We start from the raw sequence: 18,985 nt of genomic DNA on the forward strand, positions 1-18,985 counted from the left end.
ATGCCTTTAATCCCAGCACTCAGGAGGCAGGTTGATCTCTTGAGTTCAAGAGCAGCGTGGTCTATATTGAGTTCCAGAACAGCTGAGCTACATATCAGAGAGACCCTGTCTTTCCTTCTTTCTCTTTCCCTTTCTCTCTCTTCCTTTCTTTAACTTTTTATTAGTTCTTCGGGAATTTTACATTATGCACCCCAATCCCACTCATCTTTCCCTCCCCTCATACCTGCCCTCCCCTCTCGCAACTTCCCCACCAACAGAGAAAAAGAAAAGTCTCCTCGTTGTGGAAGTTGAAGCGGGTCACAATGTGTCCCACAGTAAATCCTTCTGTCCACCCTGATAGCAAATGTTCATTGCAGTGAGCCACTGGTCTGGTATGAGGCCCCGGGCTTCTGCTACTTCAGCAATACTGGATCCTCACTGGGGCTCTTCTCCGACATCCTGTTGTTGCCGTGTCATGGAGAGCTGTAGTTTTGGTTCTGTAGGATTGGCTCCTTCACACACCTCAGCAGGGTAGATGTTGGGGTAGGCCCATTCAAAGCCCTGGATCTGGGCCAGGGCGGTATCTGAGCAACCTGTCGGCTCTCCTGCTGTCACACCCTCATCCCTACCCCTGCTACCAGGGTCACCTGGCTGCCCAGAGGTACAGGGCCTGCTCTCTTGAGTGCTGCCACTGGTGAGGGCCAAGGACTGCTCTCCAGCTTTCAAGACCCCAGGGATAGGTCTCCTCCTTGATGCTGAAGGTGGTGAAGGATGAGCGGGGAGGAGGTTATCTCTCCCACATCCACACCAGCACATGGGAGATGAGCGGTAGGGCCAGCTCTTCCACACTCACATTGGACTGGCTCACCCAAAACGCCTGCAGTGTGTGGAGCCCTTTCTCCCAAGCACTGCAGCTGGGTAGGGGCAGGTTCAGCTCTCCTGCTCTCGTGTCCCCAGGGTCAGCCCTCCCACAGTGCCCAAGTGAGAGGTAGGGCCAGTTCTGTACAGCTCAGACATCAGCATGGCCCTAGTGGCAGCCCAGCCCAGGGACATCCTCTTGACCTTTGATGAGTACAGATCCCTGCTGCTGCAGGTCGACAGACCAAGACAGGCATGGTCCCTGGTAGCTGCACAGGCAAGGACCCCACCGTGGTCCCAGGTGGCATCCCCAGCTACTCACACCAGGCTGTTCTTCTGTATCCTCGAGTCTCCAGTTCTGCCTCTCTTCAGTGGGCCCGCGTCCTTCTGGTTCTCTTTCTCCTCCGTTTCTCCACACTGACTTGCTTCTCTTAGTGGTACCCAGGATCTCTGAGTGTCAGTGTCAGTCATCTCAAGAGTGCTATGTGTGTTACGGTGCTGGGCAGGGGTCTCCTCAGACACGGTCTGCCCAAACCCAGGCCAGTGTGGTTCTGGACTGATGGTTATCTCAGGCTAGCTCCCTGACTGGACCCCCTGGCGCTGGTCCAGTAGTCATTTCAAGCCCACTCTTTGCCCCGCTTGCCTGAGTGGCCCCTTTTGAGAATTGTCTGTCTAGGGCCCATCCCTGCCGGGGGGCCTACAGTTGCAGGCTGGGTTCTTCTAGTCTCTGGCTTGCTCCCTGTCCTGGGAGCCCATCTGGGCCTGCCTAGCGCCAGAATGGTGGTTGTCTCAAACTTGATTTTTTTTTTCAGACATTCAGGTATTCATAGGTAGAGCACTGGGCATAGATATGGCCTCTCTCCTCTCTGCTACCTACTGATGACATGCATGTGACACAGCCGCCACACCTTACTTGCTGTGTCGTAAGCAATAGAAAAAGGGGAAAGACAGCTTACTCTGGTAGTCTGGATCCTTCTGGAAGCCAATGCCAGGGCAAGGTTAAATGGTCAGAGACTTGTTAAGGGAGAGTCTGGGTCTGAGAGGATGTAAGGAAGGAAGGGGAAGTTGGAAGGCTATCCCGGAAGTCCTCAGGTGGGGAGAGTGGGAGGGGGGGAGTATGTGGGAGAGGCCTCTGCTTGCCACCTAAGGTGGGTGTGTCCATCTGCCATATTAGGGAGCCCGTGAGCTAAAGGTGAGTGTCAGAGGTGTCTGTGTCTCCGGGCATGGGTCTGCCTCAGGATCCCTCTCGTGCTAGTGTGGCCAAGGCCGAGTGTGGCCTTGGTCAATTCTGATCCTGATCTCGGGGATCTGTCTACAGGACCAGGGTCTTGTTCACACAGCCTGAAGAGGATGGCTAGAGAGATCTTTCTAAAGCCATCTTGATATGCCATCCTCTACCCACTGATAGGCTCTGTAGGCTCCATTCTCTCAAGATTTCACCACTTCCCAGTAGTTCCACCAAGGGGACCAAGCATTCAACACTCAGCCTTGGAGAACAGGAACATGTGAACTTGGTCCCTTTCAGGAAACTGGGACAAACAGCTGTCATTGTTCTCCCGGGCTTGACCTTTTTCCCAGTGCTGGCTGACTTGCATGGTCTCAGCGCACACTCAGTGCTCCTTTGGCCTGTGGGTGGATGACTACACAAGTTTGGTGACCAGGGTCCAGGACAGCCAAGGACCAACGCCCCTTCATTTTCAGTCCTGTCTACCCAGTTCAGGATTCCATGCTTTATTTTTAGACCCCACTTTGTTCTGGAGCTCCTGGAATCCATAGCCTGAGATGTAACCAGCGACCAAGCTCCGGTGGTACAGAGGAGCTGAGAACCATCAAGGTTAGTGCTGGACTGGCTGGAAGGGAGTGCACCACTCAGACCCTTGGCAGAGCTGGGAGACCTAGGGGCATAAAGCACTGAACTTGTCTCTCTCTGACGCATCCAGGCTGCCAAGGACCAAAATGACTGTGTCTTCCATCTTCCTCTGGCTCTGTCTCATTCTGTGCCTCCTTCAGCTCCAGCTTTGCCCTGTGGCAGCCCCATGCCTAGGGGGTTTCAACCTATAGGTCATGTCCTGCTTTTATGGCCACTAATAAGTTGAGATTGAAAAAAATACAAGGTAAAACATAGATTTTTACCTTTTTTAAAAATCCTTTTATTCAATTTATATGAGGAAACCATAGCTGTGTTCATGCACACCAGAAGAGGGCATCAGGTCCCATTACAGATAATTGTGAGTCACCATGTGGTTGCTGGGATTTGAACTCAGGACCTCTAGAGGAGCAGTCAGTGCTCTTAACCACTGAGCCATCTCTCTAGCTCCCTAGATTTTACCTTTATAATCTCTTTGTTTTGAGTGCTGGGTATTCAAAGCCAGGATCTCTTGTATACCAGGCAAACATTCAACCACTGACCTATACTTTTAGCCCCTTAAAACATTTTGTTTTGCTTTGTTGAGTTAGGGATTCACTCTTTAGCCCTGCTGGCCTAGAACTCACAGAACTATGCCTACCTCTGCCTCCTAAGTGCTGGGATTAAAGGTTTCTGTCACACCTGGTCCTTCAAATTTTTTTCTTCTTAAATTTTACAATGTTTTGGGTTTTGTATGGACTCGTGAATATGTTCGTGTGTGTGCACAGCTATGCATGGCATTCTGAAGTCAGTCTATTAGGGACAGAGTCTCTTACTAAGTCTAGGGGCTGACTGGTTACCTAGCTGGACGGTAGGCACCTGTTTTCTCCCTACCCCGAGGGCTGGTACTACATACCACACTTGGCTTTCTATGCGGGTGCTGGGATCAAATCTGGGGCCTCACGGTGACCTGGCAAGCATCTTACTGGGTGGGCTATCTCTTCAGACTCTAAAGTTTGTTTTTTTTTGTTTGATTTATCATTTTTACAATTTTGACACTTTGAAATAGGATCTTGCTATATAGCCCAGGTTAGCCTCAAGCTAGTGACTTTCCCGGCTCAGCCTCCTGAGGGCTGACCAACTACAGGTCTATTCCTACAAATAGCCTATTGTGAACATTTCTGTTGTGAATGAAGGTGTCCAAATAGCTCTTAAAATATCTTTTGCATATATTCCCAGAAGTGAAGCTTCTGAGTCATGTGATAATCCTATCTTAAATTCTTATTTTATTTCTTTTTAGATTTTAATAAAAGATGTAAAGAAATAATTTTATGTCTTTTTAGATTGGTTTTCTGTATATGAGTGCTCTGTCTGAATGTATGTCTATGTACCACATGTGTGCCTCATATATCCTTGGAGGTTACATGTGTGCAGTGCCCGAAGAGACCAGCAGAGGGCATCAGATCTCCTGGAACTGGAGTTACCAATGTCTGTCAGCAACTTTATGAGTGAGTGCAGGGAACTGAACCCAGGTCCAACTCAGGAATAACAAGCGCTCTTAACTGTTGGGCCATTTCTCCAACCCTATTTCATTTTTAAAGTTTTTTTTTTCCCATTCTGATTTAGGTAACGGTGTTCATGCAGACCAGAAGACACTGATCCCCTGAGACTGAAGTTTCGACAGCTGTGAGCTACCATATCCTTGAACTACCTTAGCTACTTCTCTATTCCTGTGATAAGACGCCATGCCCAAGACCATTTACAAAGGAAAGTATTTAGTTTGAGCTTACACTTTCAGAGGATTAGAGTCCATGATGGTGGGGCAAAGGCATAGTGGCAGGAACCACTGAGAGCTGTGTCCAGGTAGGAGGCAAGGAAAGGCGCAGTGGGAAAGGTGCCAGGCTTTTGAAACCTCAAGCCTGCCCCCAGTGACACACCTCCTACCAGGAGGCCACACCTTCTCATCCTTTTCAAGCAGCCTGACCAACAGGAAACAAAACTTTAAACACAAGAGCTTACAGGGGCACTGCCATTCAAATTACCACCACGGGAGCTGAACCCAGCTCCTCTGCAAAAGCAGCCCGTTCCTTTAACTACTGAGCCATCTTTCCTGACCCTCAAACATTTTTATAGTCTACTCTGGTCTCATCTTCTGTGTGGTTTTTAACTAACTTTTTAACTTAGATTACAAAGAAATAGGTTCCAGCATCTTTTTTTTTTAACTCCTAAAAAAAAAAAAAAAGAAAAGAAAATCTCGTTAAGTAGCCATTTCCAGTTTAGAACATCCTATGTAGACCAGGCTAGCCGGCCACCAGCTTGCAATGACCCTCCTGCCTTTGCCTCCTGAGCACTGGGGTTACAGACACATGATGACATGTGTGGTCTCCTTGAGTGTTCTCTAGTTTCCCATGGTCGCCCTTGATATAAAGTCTAGAGCCGAGTCAGTAAGAGAGTGCAGGGCCAGGCTTACATCCCCGAGGCTGAGCCCCCTCTATCCCAGCACTCAAGACACAGAGGCAGGTAGATCTCTGAGTTCCAGGCCAGGCTGGTCTACGGAGTGAGTTCCTGGTCAGGCAGGGGGCTATACTCTCCTTTAGTATTTGTTGAGTTGAAAATACTAAATTTCCCACCCCAGGTATTTGTTTTGGCATAGGATCTCGTTGACCTAGATGGTTCTTGAACTCCCTATGTAGCTGAGGCTGCCCTTAAACTCCTGAACCTCCAGCGTCCAGTTCCAGAATGCTAGGATTACCAGCATGCAAAACCATGCTCAGTTTGTGTGTGTGGTGCTTGGGATAAATCCAGAGCTTTGTGAACTCGAGGCAAGTACTCTAACTAAACCAGGCCTCTAGCATTCACAAACACACAAACACATACACACACTTTTTTTTTACAAGAATGTTTGCTACCCTCACCTGTGCAAAAGAAGTCTGAATTTTCTTCGAGCCACTATACGTACATTCTCGTTTATACTCTATGCAATTGGATAAGTGTTCACCCCATCTAGATGGATTCAAAGGAGTCCCCAGATGTGTTCTCACGCTCAAGAAACCTAAAGGAACTGTAAGGATGTACAGCTCAGCTAGTAACATGCTCACCTACCAGGCACGAGACACAGGGTTCAAGGCAGCCAGTACAGTAACACATACCTATGATCCCAGCATTCAGGAGGTAAAGGCAGGAGGACCAGAAGTTTAACATTAGTCTTGGCTGCATAGAGCGTTTGAGGCCAGCATGGGCTACATGAAAGTCTGTATTTAAAGAAGAAAAAAAAATCCTTAAAATAGAGGAGGGGTGGGGTGGGGAAGAAATCTAAAGGAATATTAGTCGACTTTTTTTTTTTTTTAAACACAGGGAACAGAATATTTATTTGGTTTTAGGAGTCCAAGGGCAACAGGGTTGGTCACTGGATGATGGGTCTGCAGCTTTGGTCCATAGCGTCTTACCTGTAACAGGTTCCCCTGGGGACCCAGCCTCCCTGCCTCAGGATGGCTGTCCCAAGATGGCTCTGCAGGAACTGTGAGCTCATAGGTGTGGCCTGGGGACACTAGAGAGACCCAGGCTCGCAGATGCCAGCCTGAAGAGCCCAGGACTCATGTTGCCCTAAGAGCAATGGCATCCCAGCTCCTTCGCGCCAACCCAGACGCTATTCCTCTTCTCTTCCCCACGGAGACTGCGTGCTAATCTGCAGAGCAAGAGCCTGCCCACTATTGCCGCCACTCAGATCACATGGAAGGAAAGAGCTCTTTATTGTGTGGCCTCCTGGTGTCTTCCAGCACAGTCGTCGGTCTATCTTCTGGGCTCAGGCATGGCAGTGGTTACAGTGGTCACATTGGGGACTGGCTCAGCTGCTGTCAGGCAGTGATCTCAGTTGGTTCTCCTGAACCCTGGAAGGCAAAGCCAGACGAATGACATAGGACTCTGTAGGCAGCCAAGTCTTGCTCCAGCCACCACCTCAAATGCCCACATATCACTGGGATGGCCTCAAAGGACTCCTCCTGAAGGCACTGTGGGTCCCCCACGATTCACAATTGTGGAGATATTACCACTCCCATCTCCAGCAGAGAAAAACACCATCCCTGGCTTCTAGGTTCTGAGGCACAATACCATCAAGTCCAAAGCCGACAGGCTGCTGGTCAAAGACAATGTGTGGGGGGTATGGCTCTGCAGTAGAGCAATTTCTTAGCCTGTGTGAAGCCTTGGGTTCCATCCTAGCATCTCTCTCTCTCTCTCTCTCTCTCTCTCTCTCTCTCTCTCTCATAGAGACTCTTCTTTAGCCCAGGCTATCTCAAAGGAAACTACAAAGTTACTTAATACAGGCAGGGAGGAGGTAGCATTTGAGGAGTACAGAGGTACAGAGTTCCTTGCTTTTCTTTAATGCTGACACCTCTCTGCTGTCTGGGGGGTCACAGAACACAGGCGGAACTTGAACCCGAGCCTCCCGACTCCGGGACTTTCCGTAGATCAGACAGATCTTTTTCCAAGAAGAAAGCCCCAATCGGGAGACAGTTTTCGATGGGGAAATGTGCGGCACCATTACCTGGCAGCCTGAACTTCTGAATGAGGGGGATGAAGCCCTGCAGTACGCTGTGGATCCGGTACACTGCTCAGAGAACAAGGAGGAAATGTTGATAAGGACGGTGGCCCCTCAAGGGCCCAGGGTCAGGCTCACTCCCCCGATGTCCCAGAACCCAAGCACACCCCACGCAAACAGAGCCCTAACATGCAATTTCAGGCTAACGTCAACAACAGTGCTGCGGTTATTACACGGAAAAACGAGTCACAGGCCTTAATAACAGGGGCAGGAAACCCCGCGACCTCGATGCCTGGCGCTCGCTACTCGCTTGTTTTCAGTATCTGAGGAGCTACGCGTGTTTGCCACTTTAAACTGTTTTTGTGGAACTAACCCCTTTTTTCCACAAGGTTTTGCCAATGACCTCCCTTTGACTTCACATGCGGTCAGGAAGAAAATACAAACATAAGGAATTTACTTAAAAAAAAAAAAAAAGTTTAGATTGTGACTCTTAGCCAATCTAGAGGGTGATGGCGGGCCAGCCCAGCTGCCACCCCTCCAGGAGCCCGCAGGGCTGTGTAGTTTTTTTGACAGGATTACTTACCCAGCCCGAAGTAGATACCTATGGTCTCCAGGGAAGCAAAGGTGAGCAGGCCGACCCCGAGGGACATGAACCAGTCTGCGAGCGCAGCCAGGAGACAACAATCAGCTATTCATTGTAGGGGTGGAGGGTGACTCCTGTCCTCCCACACAGCCCCTCCCCGGGTCCCCGGCAGGCCTCACCTGCATAGTAGTGGTAACACACCAGCAAGGCTCCGATGGCAAAGCAGAGAAGGACAAAATGGAAAAACTCGTCTACAAGAAAGGATGGTGGATGGCTTTCTCTCTCTTTGTCTCTCTCTCTCTGTCTCTCTCTCTGTCTCTCTGGTCTCTCTGGTCTCTCTCTCTCTCTCTCTCTCTCTCTCTCTCTCTCTCTCTCTCTGTGCATGCATGTACATGAACATATGCATGCACATGATACATGTGCATCAAGTAAGTACCCACAGAAGCCTGAAGGGGACGTTGGAGCTGGAGTTACAGGCATTTGTGGGGGACCTGATGTAGGTGCTGTGCTCCAAACTCCAGTCCTCTGAGAAAGGAAGGGGAAGCACACTGGACAGCGAAAGCACCGGCCCCAGCCCCTTCTTGTTTTATACAGGACAGTGCCCCTGCTCCTGACCAGCCAGGGTTAACAGCACCCAGGAGGCCCCCTTCCAGCCCCACCTCTCCTCTTTATTTTTGGAAAGTGTACAGCCACTCAGCTTGGGGTTTATATCTGTGTTTACGGGTTCCCTCTTCCCTGGCTCTAAGTCTCAAGAGGAGATTCTCAGTCAGCTCCGGTCCGAGGAGACTGAGCCGCCGGCCCAGCCCCACGGGGGTGCTCAGGAATTAATTTCTTGAGTGAGCATTAAACCAAGCAAAGGTGCCAAGTGTGACGTTCTGAGGCTAACAAGCATGAGAGGCTAGATCTCTGGTGCTTCTTAAAAGGGATGTCAGCAGGATGTCTCCCTTCTTTCTCACTCAAGGGGAATACAAAAGAGAACTTAAGGGGAGTCCGGGGTGCACTCCTGCATCCTGGGGATGCTGAGAGAAAAGGACCCTAAGTTTGAGGGCAGCCTGGTCTACAGAGCTAGATCCATGAGAGCCAGGGCTACTCAGAGAAGCTGTGTCTCAAAAATCTAAATAAACGAACAAAACCCCAAGGTCGCTCTTTCCTTCCCTCATGGTCTTCCCGGAAGTCCTCGTGGAGTCCATGCTTGGAGCGGAGGAAACCCTAGAAGCTCTCGTCACTTCTCCGGGAACTTCCGCACCCCCACACCCTAACTGTGTCCCGCTCTCACATACAACGAAAGGAGCGTAGGTCGGCGCCAGTCCTAGGCTGTGCCAAGCCCAGGCTGTGCCAAACCCAGGCCGTGCCCTTCAGTAGGTCTGAGGCCCCCAACCCTGGGCTTCGGTTCCTACATGGGAAGCTAGACGTCACTGCTTGTCCCCCTCACCCCCGCCCCCACCAAGGGGATTATTGCCGAGGACTCTGCTGACCGTGGGACCCCTGGCAGAGGTGACTAGGGTTATGATCATTCCAGTCGCCAGCCATCTTGGATCCACAGAAATCGGGACCAGCCAGGAGAGGACGGCTCTGGGACACAACGACTTACCGTCCTTCTTTATGTTCAGCCTTCTTAACTGAGAAGCCTCCACTTCTCCTTAAGAATGAAAGACAGAAAGGTGTGTTTCGGAGATTACCACTCCCCACCTAAAGACTCGATCCCTGGGTGTTTGTCTGTGGGTCAGAGGGTGCTCACAGCAGGGCCCCTCCCTGACTTCCTCATCCCTCCATAGGCTAGCCCTCTTCTTCCTTCCCTCTCTCCCACGATGGAGACTTCTTTCAGAATCATGCATGGATTGACATCCCCGCCAGAACTGGTCTCAGGTCATTGGTGGCCCCCTCTGGCCCCTGGCAGACAGCATCCCGCTGTCCTGGGAGCTTGTATATTTACCCCCCGCTGAGCCGGAACCTCTCCTTCGGAGTCCTGGAAATGAGAAACTCAGTGTTAGTGTCATGTCAGCCCAGGCACCTTGCCAGGAGCTGCCACCCTGGGGAGAGGCCAGAGGTGACAGAGAAGAGGCTCCAAGACAGTAAGTTACAACTGTCCTAATGCTGCGACCCTTCAAAATAGTTCCTCATGTTGTGGTGAACCCTCTCCAACCATAAAATTATTTCATTGCTACTTTAAAACTATAATTTTGCTATCGCTATGAACCATAGTGTAAATATCTGGTGTACAGAATATCTGATATGTGACCCCCAAAGGCGTTGACACCCACAGGTTGAGAACCACTTCTCTAGGTAACGTTTCAGTCATGGGACCCAAGGGACCTTTCCTAGCTGGTTGATACCTGCTTCCTCTTGCCTGGACCTCCATTTCCATGTCCCATAACCCCTCTCCCGTCTATTCGTGCAGTCAGGTCCTTAAGTGGGCCCGGAGTTGCCACGTTTCATGGCTGTGACCCTGAGAGTGCTCCACCAGGACAATGCCCACTGACAGTGCTCCACCAGGACAATGCCCAGACCCCACTGAACTCCAGAATCCTTGACTCCCTCCCCTTCCTGGGTACTCACCTGACTCCCCAGCAGGCACCATTTCCCCAGCAGCGCCTGCACGGAAGGAGAATCAGTGAGCACACACATGGTCGGTGGCTTCCTGAGAAGGGGGCCTAGGGAAGAGGGTGGGGCCTACCTGGAGACCTGCACTGATCGGGTGTAGGCTGGGCAGGGACTGGAGCAGGCTGGACGGTTCCTGCTCCATCTACCAGGAAGTAATCCCCACCACAAGCCATGGGAAGCCAGTGCTTTTTATTTAAAACAAAATTAAACAGTCTGGAGAGGTGGCTGAGTACCAGATGTTCACAAGCTCCCCCAGCTCTGGTTTGGGGGAATCTGCTGCCCTCTTCTGGCCTCTTCTGGTACTGCACTTATGTATAAATCCACACTCAGACACACACATTTAAAATTAGGGAGCAGGAGAAACAGCTCCTCTTGATTCTCTTTCAGAGGACCTGGGTTCGGGCCCCACCCTCATGACAGCTCATGTCTGTTTGTAACTCTAAGTCTGGGAGAGCAGACCCACTCTTCAGCCTCTACAGGCACACACATGGTACACAGACACACATGTAGGCAAAACACTCATACACATAAAATAAACAAATCTTTAAAACAATTAAATAAAACCAATATTTAAAAAAGCAAAACAAAATGAAATAACAACAAAGAAGCCAGCCTTGGGTTCGATCTCTAGTACTAAAATAAATAAATAAATAAATAAATTCAGATAAGCAAGTGAAACAATATCAAGATCACCTACAGTGCCAGCGCCCAGAGTCAGCCATGTGTGCTGCGTGGTCTTCTTGCTCTGAGTGAGCCTGTGATCTTGCTGTTTTCCTGGCTCATTACTCCGAGTTGGGGGAGTGGGTGGATATTGGGGGTCCTAACTCTCTCTCTCTCTGGATAGTGTGCATCTGCCAGGCTCTTTGATGAACTAGGCCAATCTGTGAATTCTCCCTCTTAGTTGAAGTGCTACTGACCGAAGTTCTCTGTCATTTACACTCTCTCTCTGTGCTCTCTATGTCTCCTCACCGTCATACAGGGCTCTTGGAGACAGTTCCTAAATGTGGACAGGGTTCTGAGCCATTCTTTTTTATTAGTTATTTATTTTATGTATATGAGCACACTGTAACTGTCTTCAGACACACCAGAAGAGGGCATCAGGTTTCATTACAGATGGTTGTGAGCCATCATGTGGTTGTTGGGAATTAAACTCAGGGCCTCTGGAAGAGCAGTCAGTGCTCTTAACCTCTGAGCCATCTCTCTAACACACTGAGCCATTCTTAAATAATGCAGGGTTTCAAGATAGTGGAATGGATCACAACCCATCTTTTCTGCTAGCAAAACTGAGGGTCAGTTGTTCGGGGTGACCAGTCAAGACCATGCTGAAAGTCAGGGTTTCAGTCAGCCAGGAAGGGTGACAGCCCTTGACCCACTGTAACCATGGTAGCAGGGACTTCAGTCCCACCCGAATGGCTGCAGTCTCACCCCCCCATCTGTATCTGCCTGGGAACCTTCAGATCATGAGACGCTACCCCTCGTGTGCCCACTGGGCTCTCGGCCCTCACGGTTCTCTTCTCCAAGGTCAGGAGACAAGGAATTACCTTCGTAGAGCTGAAGCTCATCCTTTAGCACCTCCAGTTCCCCGTGGTCAGCACCTGGGTGGAGACAAAGCTTGGTGAAGTCCCTCCAGTGTCTGAGAACCACCGCCATCTCCCTACATCTGAAGTCTCCAAAAGGCAAAACAGTGTCACTGTCGCTGCCCTCAGTGCTCCTAGAGGAGCTATGTTCCGTTACTGAGAAGAAACTGCAGATCTGACAAGACGTGGGTCTCAGTCAAGAGTAGTTATGGGAGGGGCTGGAGAGATGGCTCAGAGGCCAAGAGCACTGGCTGCTCTTCCAGAGGACCCAGGCTCAGTTTCCAGCACCCACAGCAAACAGTTGCAGTTTCAGGTGACCTTACACCATCTTCTGGCCTCTGCGGGCATTTCTATGGCACACACACGTACAGGTAGGCGAAACACCCATACACATAAATAACCTTTACATCTTTATATAAAAGGAGTAGTTGCCATTTATTAAGGTGCATAGTGCTGTACTGGGAGATTTATACAGGATGTCTCCATTTGATTCTCATAGAGAATGGAGAAGGCACCAATGCATGCCGCCTACCTGTTACACAGGCAAGGCAACAGGGGCTCAAACGTTCAGTTAGAGCTCAGGGGACAGCATAGTGCGAGAGAGCTTGCCTGGCCTGTGCGAGGGACTGGTCTGATCCTGACACAGAGATGTGGGTGATGGAGGGAAAAAATTAAAATGATTCTACCAAACTTACATAGTAAGGAGTGACTCTACAGGTCTCTCATAAAACCTGCATTCCTGCTTTTTTTATTTGTAGTTGTTGTTTTATTTTATTCATTTATTTATCATCACCACCACCACCACCACCACCATCATCATCGTTGGTACTGGACCTTGAACACAGGACTTCTGCATGCTCAGCACCAACTTCATACATTGAGCTACATCCCAGATCCCCCAGCTAGTTATATCTCTAAAAATAAAACCCAGGCTCAACTCCAGCACCATAGGCAGCATTTATTAAGCACATTTTGTATACCAGGTTCTGCATTAGACATTCATTCGTTAATTCCCATTCTCTCCATGACGTTCTCACAAAATTTATTTATCTGTTTAGGCAAAAGTGATTTCCTAGGGCTGGACAGACGGCTCGAGCCTTCAGAGCACTGGTTACTCTTGCAGAGTACCTGGATTCCATTCCCAGTCCCCACCCACAAGTTGTCTCAGAACAATCTAGGACTCCAGTTCCCGGGAATCAGATATCTTTTCCTGGTCTTCATGGGCACCACACACGCACAGAGTACACATACAGACATGTAGGCAAGCCCTCACACACATAAGTGATATGGTTTTTTAAAGGGGGGATGTTGAGGTTGTATCTCACTGTAGCTCAGTGGGAGAACAAGCCCTGGGTACTACTCCAGCATGGCAAAAACAACAAATAAATAAAAAATAAACAAATAAACAAACAAACACACACATCTATCTCACACTTCACCATCATAATTACTATCTATATTTTTATGTTTTTCTGTTTGTAAACTGTTCTTTTTTAAATATTTATTTACTTGCATGGGGGCATGGAGTTCATACCACAGTGCACATGTGGAGGTCAGAGGACAGCAAGTTTTGGAAGCCAATTTTCTTTTTTTTTTGGGGGGGGGGGAGTCCCAGGCATCCAGCTCAGGGCATCAAATTTGGCAGCAGGTACCTTTAACCCATTGAGCTAACTCAAGAGTCCCCTTCTTCCTGTTCTCTGTACGACTTTTTTTTTTTTTTTAAGATTTATTTATTTATTTTATGCATGTGAGTACACTGTAGCTGTCTTCAGACACACCAGAATAGAACATCCATTAGAGGTGGCTGTGAGCCACCATGTGGTTGCTGGGAATTGAACTCAGGACCTCTAGAAGAGCAGTCAGTGCTCTTGGCTGCTGAGCCTTCTGTATGATTTTTTTTTTTTTTTTAACAAATACATACGCAACCAGTTGAGTTCTGTGACTTGATACCTATCACGTCAGAGCTAGAGAAACGCTCATCAAAAAACGAAGCAGGGAGTGAAGATGCAGGCTTTCCTGGTCTACATGGAGAGTTCTAGGATGGCCAAGGCCACACAGTGAAATCCTGCCTCAAAACAAACAAAAAACCAGACTATCACCAAGGCAGAGCCCAACTTTCTGCTTCTGTCTGGTGGCTGTGGTGATCGTAGGGTGTTAAGTAGGCTATTTCCCCTTTGTCCTGTACGAACAACACTGTGAGGTACCTCTTCACTGGGCCCCACTGAGTTCAGCAAAGAAAAGATGGGAAGCCTGCTGCCTACCACGCGAGCTGTCCCTGCGGGGCTTCCTGTGTTTCCTGGGACCTCTGGAGGGCTGGTCCTCATCGCTGCTGTCTGTGAGGAGCAAACACAAGCTGTAGGGCTTCAGTCGGAAGGAGCCACAACCGCAGTGGCTCTGGTGGACATTCGCAGTCTTCCCACACTTATGGGGGAAGGAGCTCTGGCTGGCTTGCGGGTTAGGACAGTGGCCTCTAACTTTCTGTCCCCCCTGTGTTTTGTGATGGAGCCCTACCTCTGCTGCTGCCTCGAGAGGCTTTCCTGAGGAGGCAACCGAGTTCCATGACACACCATCTTACGGAGTCCACTAAGCACAATGCTGTATCATCTCTGTCCTCATGGCGTCATATGACCCTGGGCATCTGTCATGTGTTTTACTTGCCTGGAATGTCTTTCCAACTTGTCTCCTTGATTGTGATGTTAAGCTGATGTCACATGTCCTATAGAAACCCTAATCATATTGCTTAAACTCTCACTGACTTTGTCCTCCCTGCCTCGAGTCAGTCACCATGATGGCTGGGTGGTCTGTCTGTCTGGCCACCTATGCTCCTGAAGGTCACAGCCTAGCCTGGAGCAGGAGCCTGGAGTTGGTAAAGCTTGGTTGAGTTGTGCACGCCTTAGACTAGTGTGGACAAAGAATTCAGAGCCAGGAGTTTCTGGCTACAGGGCTTTCTCCTAAGACTACCAAGATGGCCCTGGGTGAGTTCCCTCCATATGCTTGGGGGCTTCCTGGTCAATTGTATTCAGTTTTTAAAAAGCCAGGAAATCAAGCTAACTGTGCTTCTAAGTCAGTGTTCGTGTAATTTCACCTGACACAGAGGAAGAGTTGTCAGGTACTAAAGGTGTCCCGCGGATTCCATGACGAGAAAATTCTAAGACTTGCCACGTGTACCAAAATCCGCTGCCATGCCAGTTCCGTACATACAACAGTGTGGTGTTTGCGTAGAAACTGTACATGTCCTTTTGTGTTATTTTTCTTAATTTTAAAAATATTGATTATGAGCTGGGCAGTGGTGGCGCACGCCTTTAATCCCAGCACTTGGGAGGCAGAGGCAGGCAGATTTCTGAGTTCGAGGCCAGCCTGGTCTCCAGAGTGAGTTCCAGGACATCCAGGGCTACACAGAGAAACCCTGTCTCAAAAAAATAAAAATTAAAATAAAAAAAATTATTATGTGTTTAGGAAGCACATTCAAATATATGCTTATCTTAATGAATAAGATTTTGAGTGACTTTATTCCGACTTCTTTTTACTGTTGGAACAGGGTCTCACTACATAGTCCTGGCTGGTCTAGAACTCACTATGTAGACCAGAATGTCATCAGATTTGTGTGCTGGAATCACAGGCACGTGTCATCATGCCCAGCTATTTCCCTCTTTCCTATATTTTACACATATACATCAATGAGAGAGAAAAAGTATCTTGACTGAAAAATATCAAACAATATAGAAAATACAAATAAAATGAAACTCCAGCTTCTACCAACCAGGGACTACAACCATCAGCAAGTGACTGACATTATTTTAGCTTTGCCTAGGACTTATTCATATCATAAATTTGGGTTTTAGATGGTTTGATTGTTTGTTTTATTTTTGCTTGCTTTTGGCAGGTTTCCTATGTAACCCAGGCTAGTCTGTTCATCTTTCGGTCTCTGCCTTCAAAGAGCAATACAAGTGTATACACATGGTACATGTGTATACCACCATGCTTGGCTTTATTCATTCATGTAGCCCAGGCTAGTTAAGGATGACCATGCACTTCTGATCCTCCTGTCTCTATTTCCTGGGTGGTAGGATTATAGATGTGTGTCACCATTCCAGGTTTGTGCTGTGCTGTGCTGTGCTGTGCTGTGCTGTGCATGTAACCCAGGGCTCTGTGCTAAACAGGTACCAGAAGAGCCTCAGCCCAAGCCTAGAAATCTTTCAGCAAATAGAATTGGAAGCTCAGGCCCATGTAAACTAGACCACAGTGCGGAAGCGCCATTCGAACAGGCAGAACGGTCGCTCCCATACCCTGTCCAGTCACTGAAAGACCTTCAAGGGCTCTCAAGTTTGTTACCGAGACTTCCTTCTTAACGCAGGCATCGTAGCCTTCGTGTGACGCACCTATAAAACGAGACTACCAATAGTACTCCAACTTCTTCAATGGGGTCCTGTGACAATTGGTCGAATTCTTATGTACAAAGTAATTGGAAGAGTGTCTGGTTACATAAGCACTCATTGAATGATAGCCTTGATGGTGTTATAAACTCAGCTCTATATGTTTTGTAAATTTATTTTTTTATTTTTTATCTTTTGTTTTTTTGAGGCAGGGTTTCTGGCTGTCCTGGAACTCACTCTGTAGACCAGGCTGGCATTGAACTCAGAAATCTGCCTGTCTCTGCCTCCTAAATGCTGGGATTAAAGCACTGCCAAGCTACTAAATTTATTTTTATTTGTGTGTGTGTGTGTGTGTGTGTGTTACTGGGATGGAACCTAGGGCTCTTCATATACAAGGCAAGCACTGTACCATCAAGTCACATTCCAGTCCTAAGAATGTTTGCTATACCTGAGGAGGAGGAGGAAGATGAGGAGGAAGAGGAAGAAGAGGAGGATGAGGATGAGGAGGAAGACTTGTCTCTCTTATATCGCTCCCGGGCCTTCCCATGTTGCTTGTGGAACTCTGTCTCTTGGTCTGGAGGCACACAGGGAAGGTATAAGTTTTTCTTGTCCCTTGCCCTATCCCTGACACAAGTACAGTCTCTTGGGGAGGACTCATCAAGCCAAGAGGGAGGGCTACTCTCTTGAAAATCCAAGGTTGTTGGAAGATTATAAGATCAAGGTTCTCAGAGACCCTTAGGTCAGGGTCAGGGAGTCAATGACAGCCCGAGGCAAACGTCCCTCTGCATACAGACTCCAGAAAAGAGGCTTCTAAGCCCCGAATCCTACCCCACCCGGAGACATTCAGCCTCAGTTCCGTTCCGATTCAGGGTTCTCTAAGTCACACAGAGGGTAGCCTATGATCAAGCACTAAACTCTCCCTTCCTTCAACAGCAGATGCATAAAACCTTTCCCACCTTCTAGAGACCCTCCCCACTTCCAGCACAAGCTGCCCAGAAACTTCTCGAGGTCTGGGGAGCGGCTGAGGACCTGCCGGACTAGGAAGTGTGGGGAACAGGCAGGAGCAAGCACGTACGTGGAAAATCGCTTCTCTGCTATAGCTTTGATGTGGCCATCATGACACGTGACCTAAGCAGGTCTTTGATGACGGCCCCACCCACGCTGGAGTCTCCCCAGGGGGCTGTGCTCAGGGTCTGAGGAGGAGGCAAACTTACAGTGATCTTCTGTTTCCCTGTGGACTCCACCGCTGTCTTGAGACTGTGAAGAAGATCCTGAAGCCTCCATGGCTTTCCCTAGAGGAAGAACAATGAGTTGTTAACTTCGCTTTAGTTAATGTTCTTCATATGTAAAGAGCTTGACAAATAAATAAAGATAGGAAGGGAAACATCCAACTTTTGACATCATGAGGATTTTTTTTTTTTTTTTTTGTTTTTNTTGAGACAGGGTTTCTCTGTGTAGCCCTGGCTGTCCTGGAACTCCCTCTGTAGACCAGGCTGGCCTCAAACTCAGAAATCCACCTGCCTCTGCCTCCCAAGTGCTGGGATTAAAGGCATGTGCCACTACTACCTAGCCAAGGATTTTTTTTTTTTTTTAGGCAGAGTCTCTCTGTGTAGGTCTGGCTGGCCTGGAATTTGCTATGTAGACCAGGCTAGTCTTGAACTCATAGAGATCTGCCTGCCTCTGCTTCCTAAGTGCAAGGACTAAAGGCATGCACCACCATTCCCAGAACCATTTTTATTTTTAAAACATATTTATTTGTTGTTTTGTTTAGTATGTTGCCTTCAAATGCATAACATGTATGGAAGCCAGAGGACAACTTGCGGAACCGGTTCTCTTCCTCCATCTTCCTCTCAAGGGTTAAACTCAGACCATCATGATTGACAGCAGGGACCCTCACCCACTAAGCTCCTCAGCTCTAGGAAAACAATTTAGAAAAAAAGAGGAGACCAGAGATACACGGCAGTATGTTGTCTCAAATCAATGAAACAAAAACAAACAAATATACCTGAGGAAATCCGAATATTGCTCATCTTTTGATAACATTAACATCTTTTAGAGGCTGGATAGATGGCTGGCTAGCCTCTTAAACCTGGTAGCCTGAACTCAGATGCCTAGAGTCTGTGTAAAGGCAATTTGAATCTCTGTCATCCTAGTGTGCCGCTATGGTAGGAAGGTGGGAGGAGTCAGAATTGCTGAACTGTCCATCAGCTAACACAGTACACTCAGCAGTGAACAGCAGGGACGCCCTGTCTCAAACAAGACGAAGGCAAGGATCAAAAGGTAAGGTGTCTGTTCATCTCCCATTACACGCGCGTGCCTGTGCACACACAGAGCTTTTCTGAGCTGGGCATAATGGCAAATGCCCGCAGTTCCCATTTTCTGGGGGGCTAGGGGCAGAGGCATTGTCTGAGGTTTGGAGCTTGACGCCAGTCTATGAAACAGAACATAAGACTCTCAAAAGCAACAACCACAACAAAACCCTTTTAAAGGTGTGCTGTTTATACTAGTGCTAGGATTTCATTTTATTTTGTTTTCTAAAGGCAAGATCTCACTGCATAACCCTGGCAAGTCTTGCTGTGTAGACCTGGTTGGCCTACAATTCACAGAGAGAGATCTGCCTGCCTCTGCCTCCTG

At 48.5% G+C, this 18,985-nt stretch overlaps 1 protein-coding gene and 1 non-coding gene across 5 annotated transcripts in view; both read right to left on the reverse strand.

The window, feature by feature from the left end:
* Positions 1 to 1,641: 1,641 nt before the first annotated feature.
* LOC115063541 lies at positions 1,642 to 1,769 on the reverse strand. Its single transcript, XR_003843387.1, has one exon. It is a non-coding gene; the product is annotated as a small nucleolar RNA SNORA17 (small nucleolar RNA).
* Positions 1,770 to 6,015: 4,246 nt separating this feature from the next.
* The window catches only part of Tmem40 (transmembrane protein 40), a 31,095-nt gene continuing 18,125 nt past the window's right edge, over positions 6,016 to 18,985 (reverse strand). Inside the window, exons 2-12 of one of the 4 annotated variants that reach the window (XM_021191335.1) lie at positions 17,566 to 17,643; positions 16,800 to 16,925; positions 14,240 to 14,311; positions 11,943 to 11,996; positions 10,357 to 10,392; positions 9,734 to 9,766; positions 9,392 to 9,439; positions 7,980 to 8,051; positions 7,801 to 7,875; positions 7,224 to 7,286; positions 6,016 to 6,570 (exon numbers count right to left, since the gene is read on the reverse strand). In XM_021191335.1, coding sequence (XP_021046994.1) covers positions 6,551 to 6,570; positions 7,224 to 7,286; positions 7,801 to 7,875; positions 7,980 to 8,051; positions 9,392 to 9,439; positions 9,734 to 9,766; positions 10,357 to 10,392; positions 11,943 to 11,996; positions 14,240 to 14,311; positions 16,800 to 16,925; positions 17,566 to 17,643 — 677 coding nt within the window. In that variant the 3' untranslated portion in view covers positions 6,016 to 6,550. Of the gene's footprint in view, positions 6,571 to 7,223; positions 7,287 to 7,800; positions 7,876 to 7,979; positions 8,052 to 9,391; positions 9,440 to 9,733; positions 9,767 to 10,356; positions 10,393 to 11,942; positions 12,001 to 14,239; positions 14,312 to 16,797; positions 16,926 to 17,565; positions 17,644 to 18,985 lie in introns of those variants that run through there. The other 3 variants (XM_021191336.1, XM_021191337.1, XM_021191338.1) reach the window with 3 other exon arrangements.

The sequence above is a fragment of the Mus pahari genome, chromosome 2 (genome assembly GCF_900095145.1).
Source record: "Mus pahari chromosome 2, PAHARI_EIJ_v1.1, whole genome shotgun sequence".
In the NCBI taxonomy this organism is placed as follows: domain Eukaryota; kingdom Metazoa; phylum Chordata; class Mammalia; order Rodentia; family Muridae; genus Mus; species Mus pahari.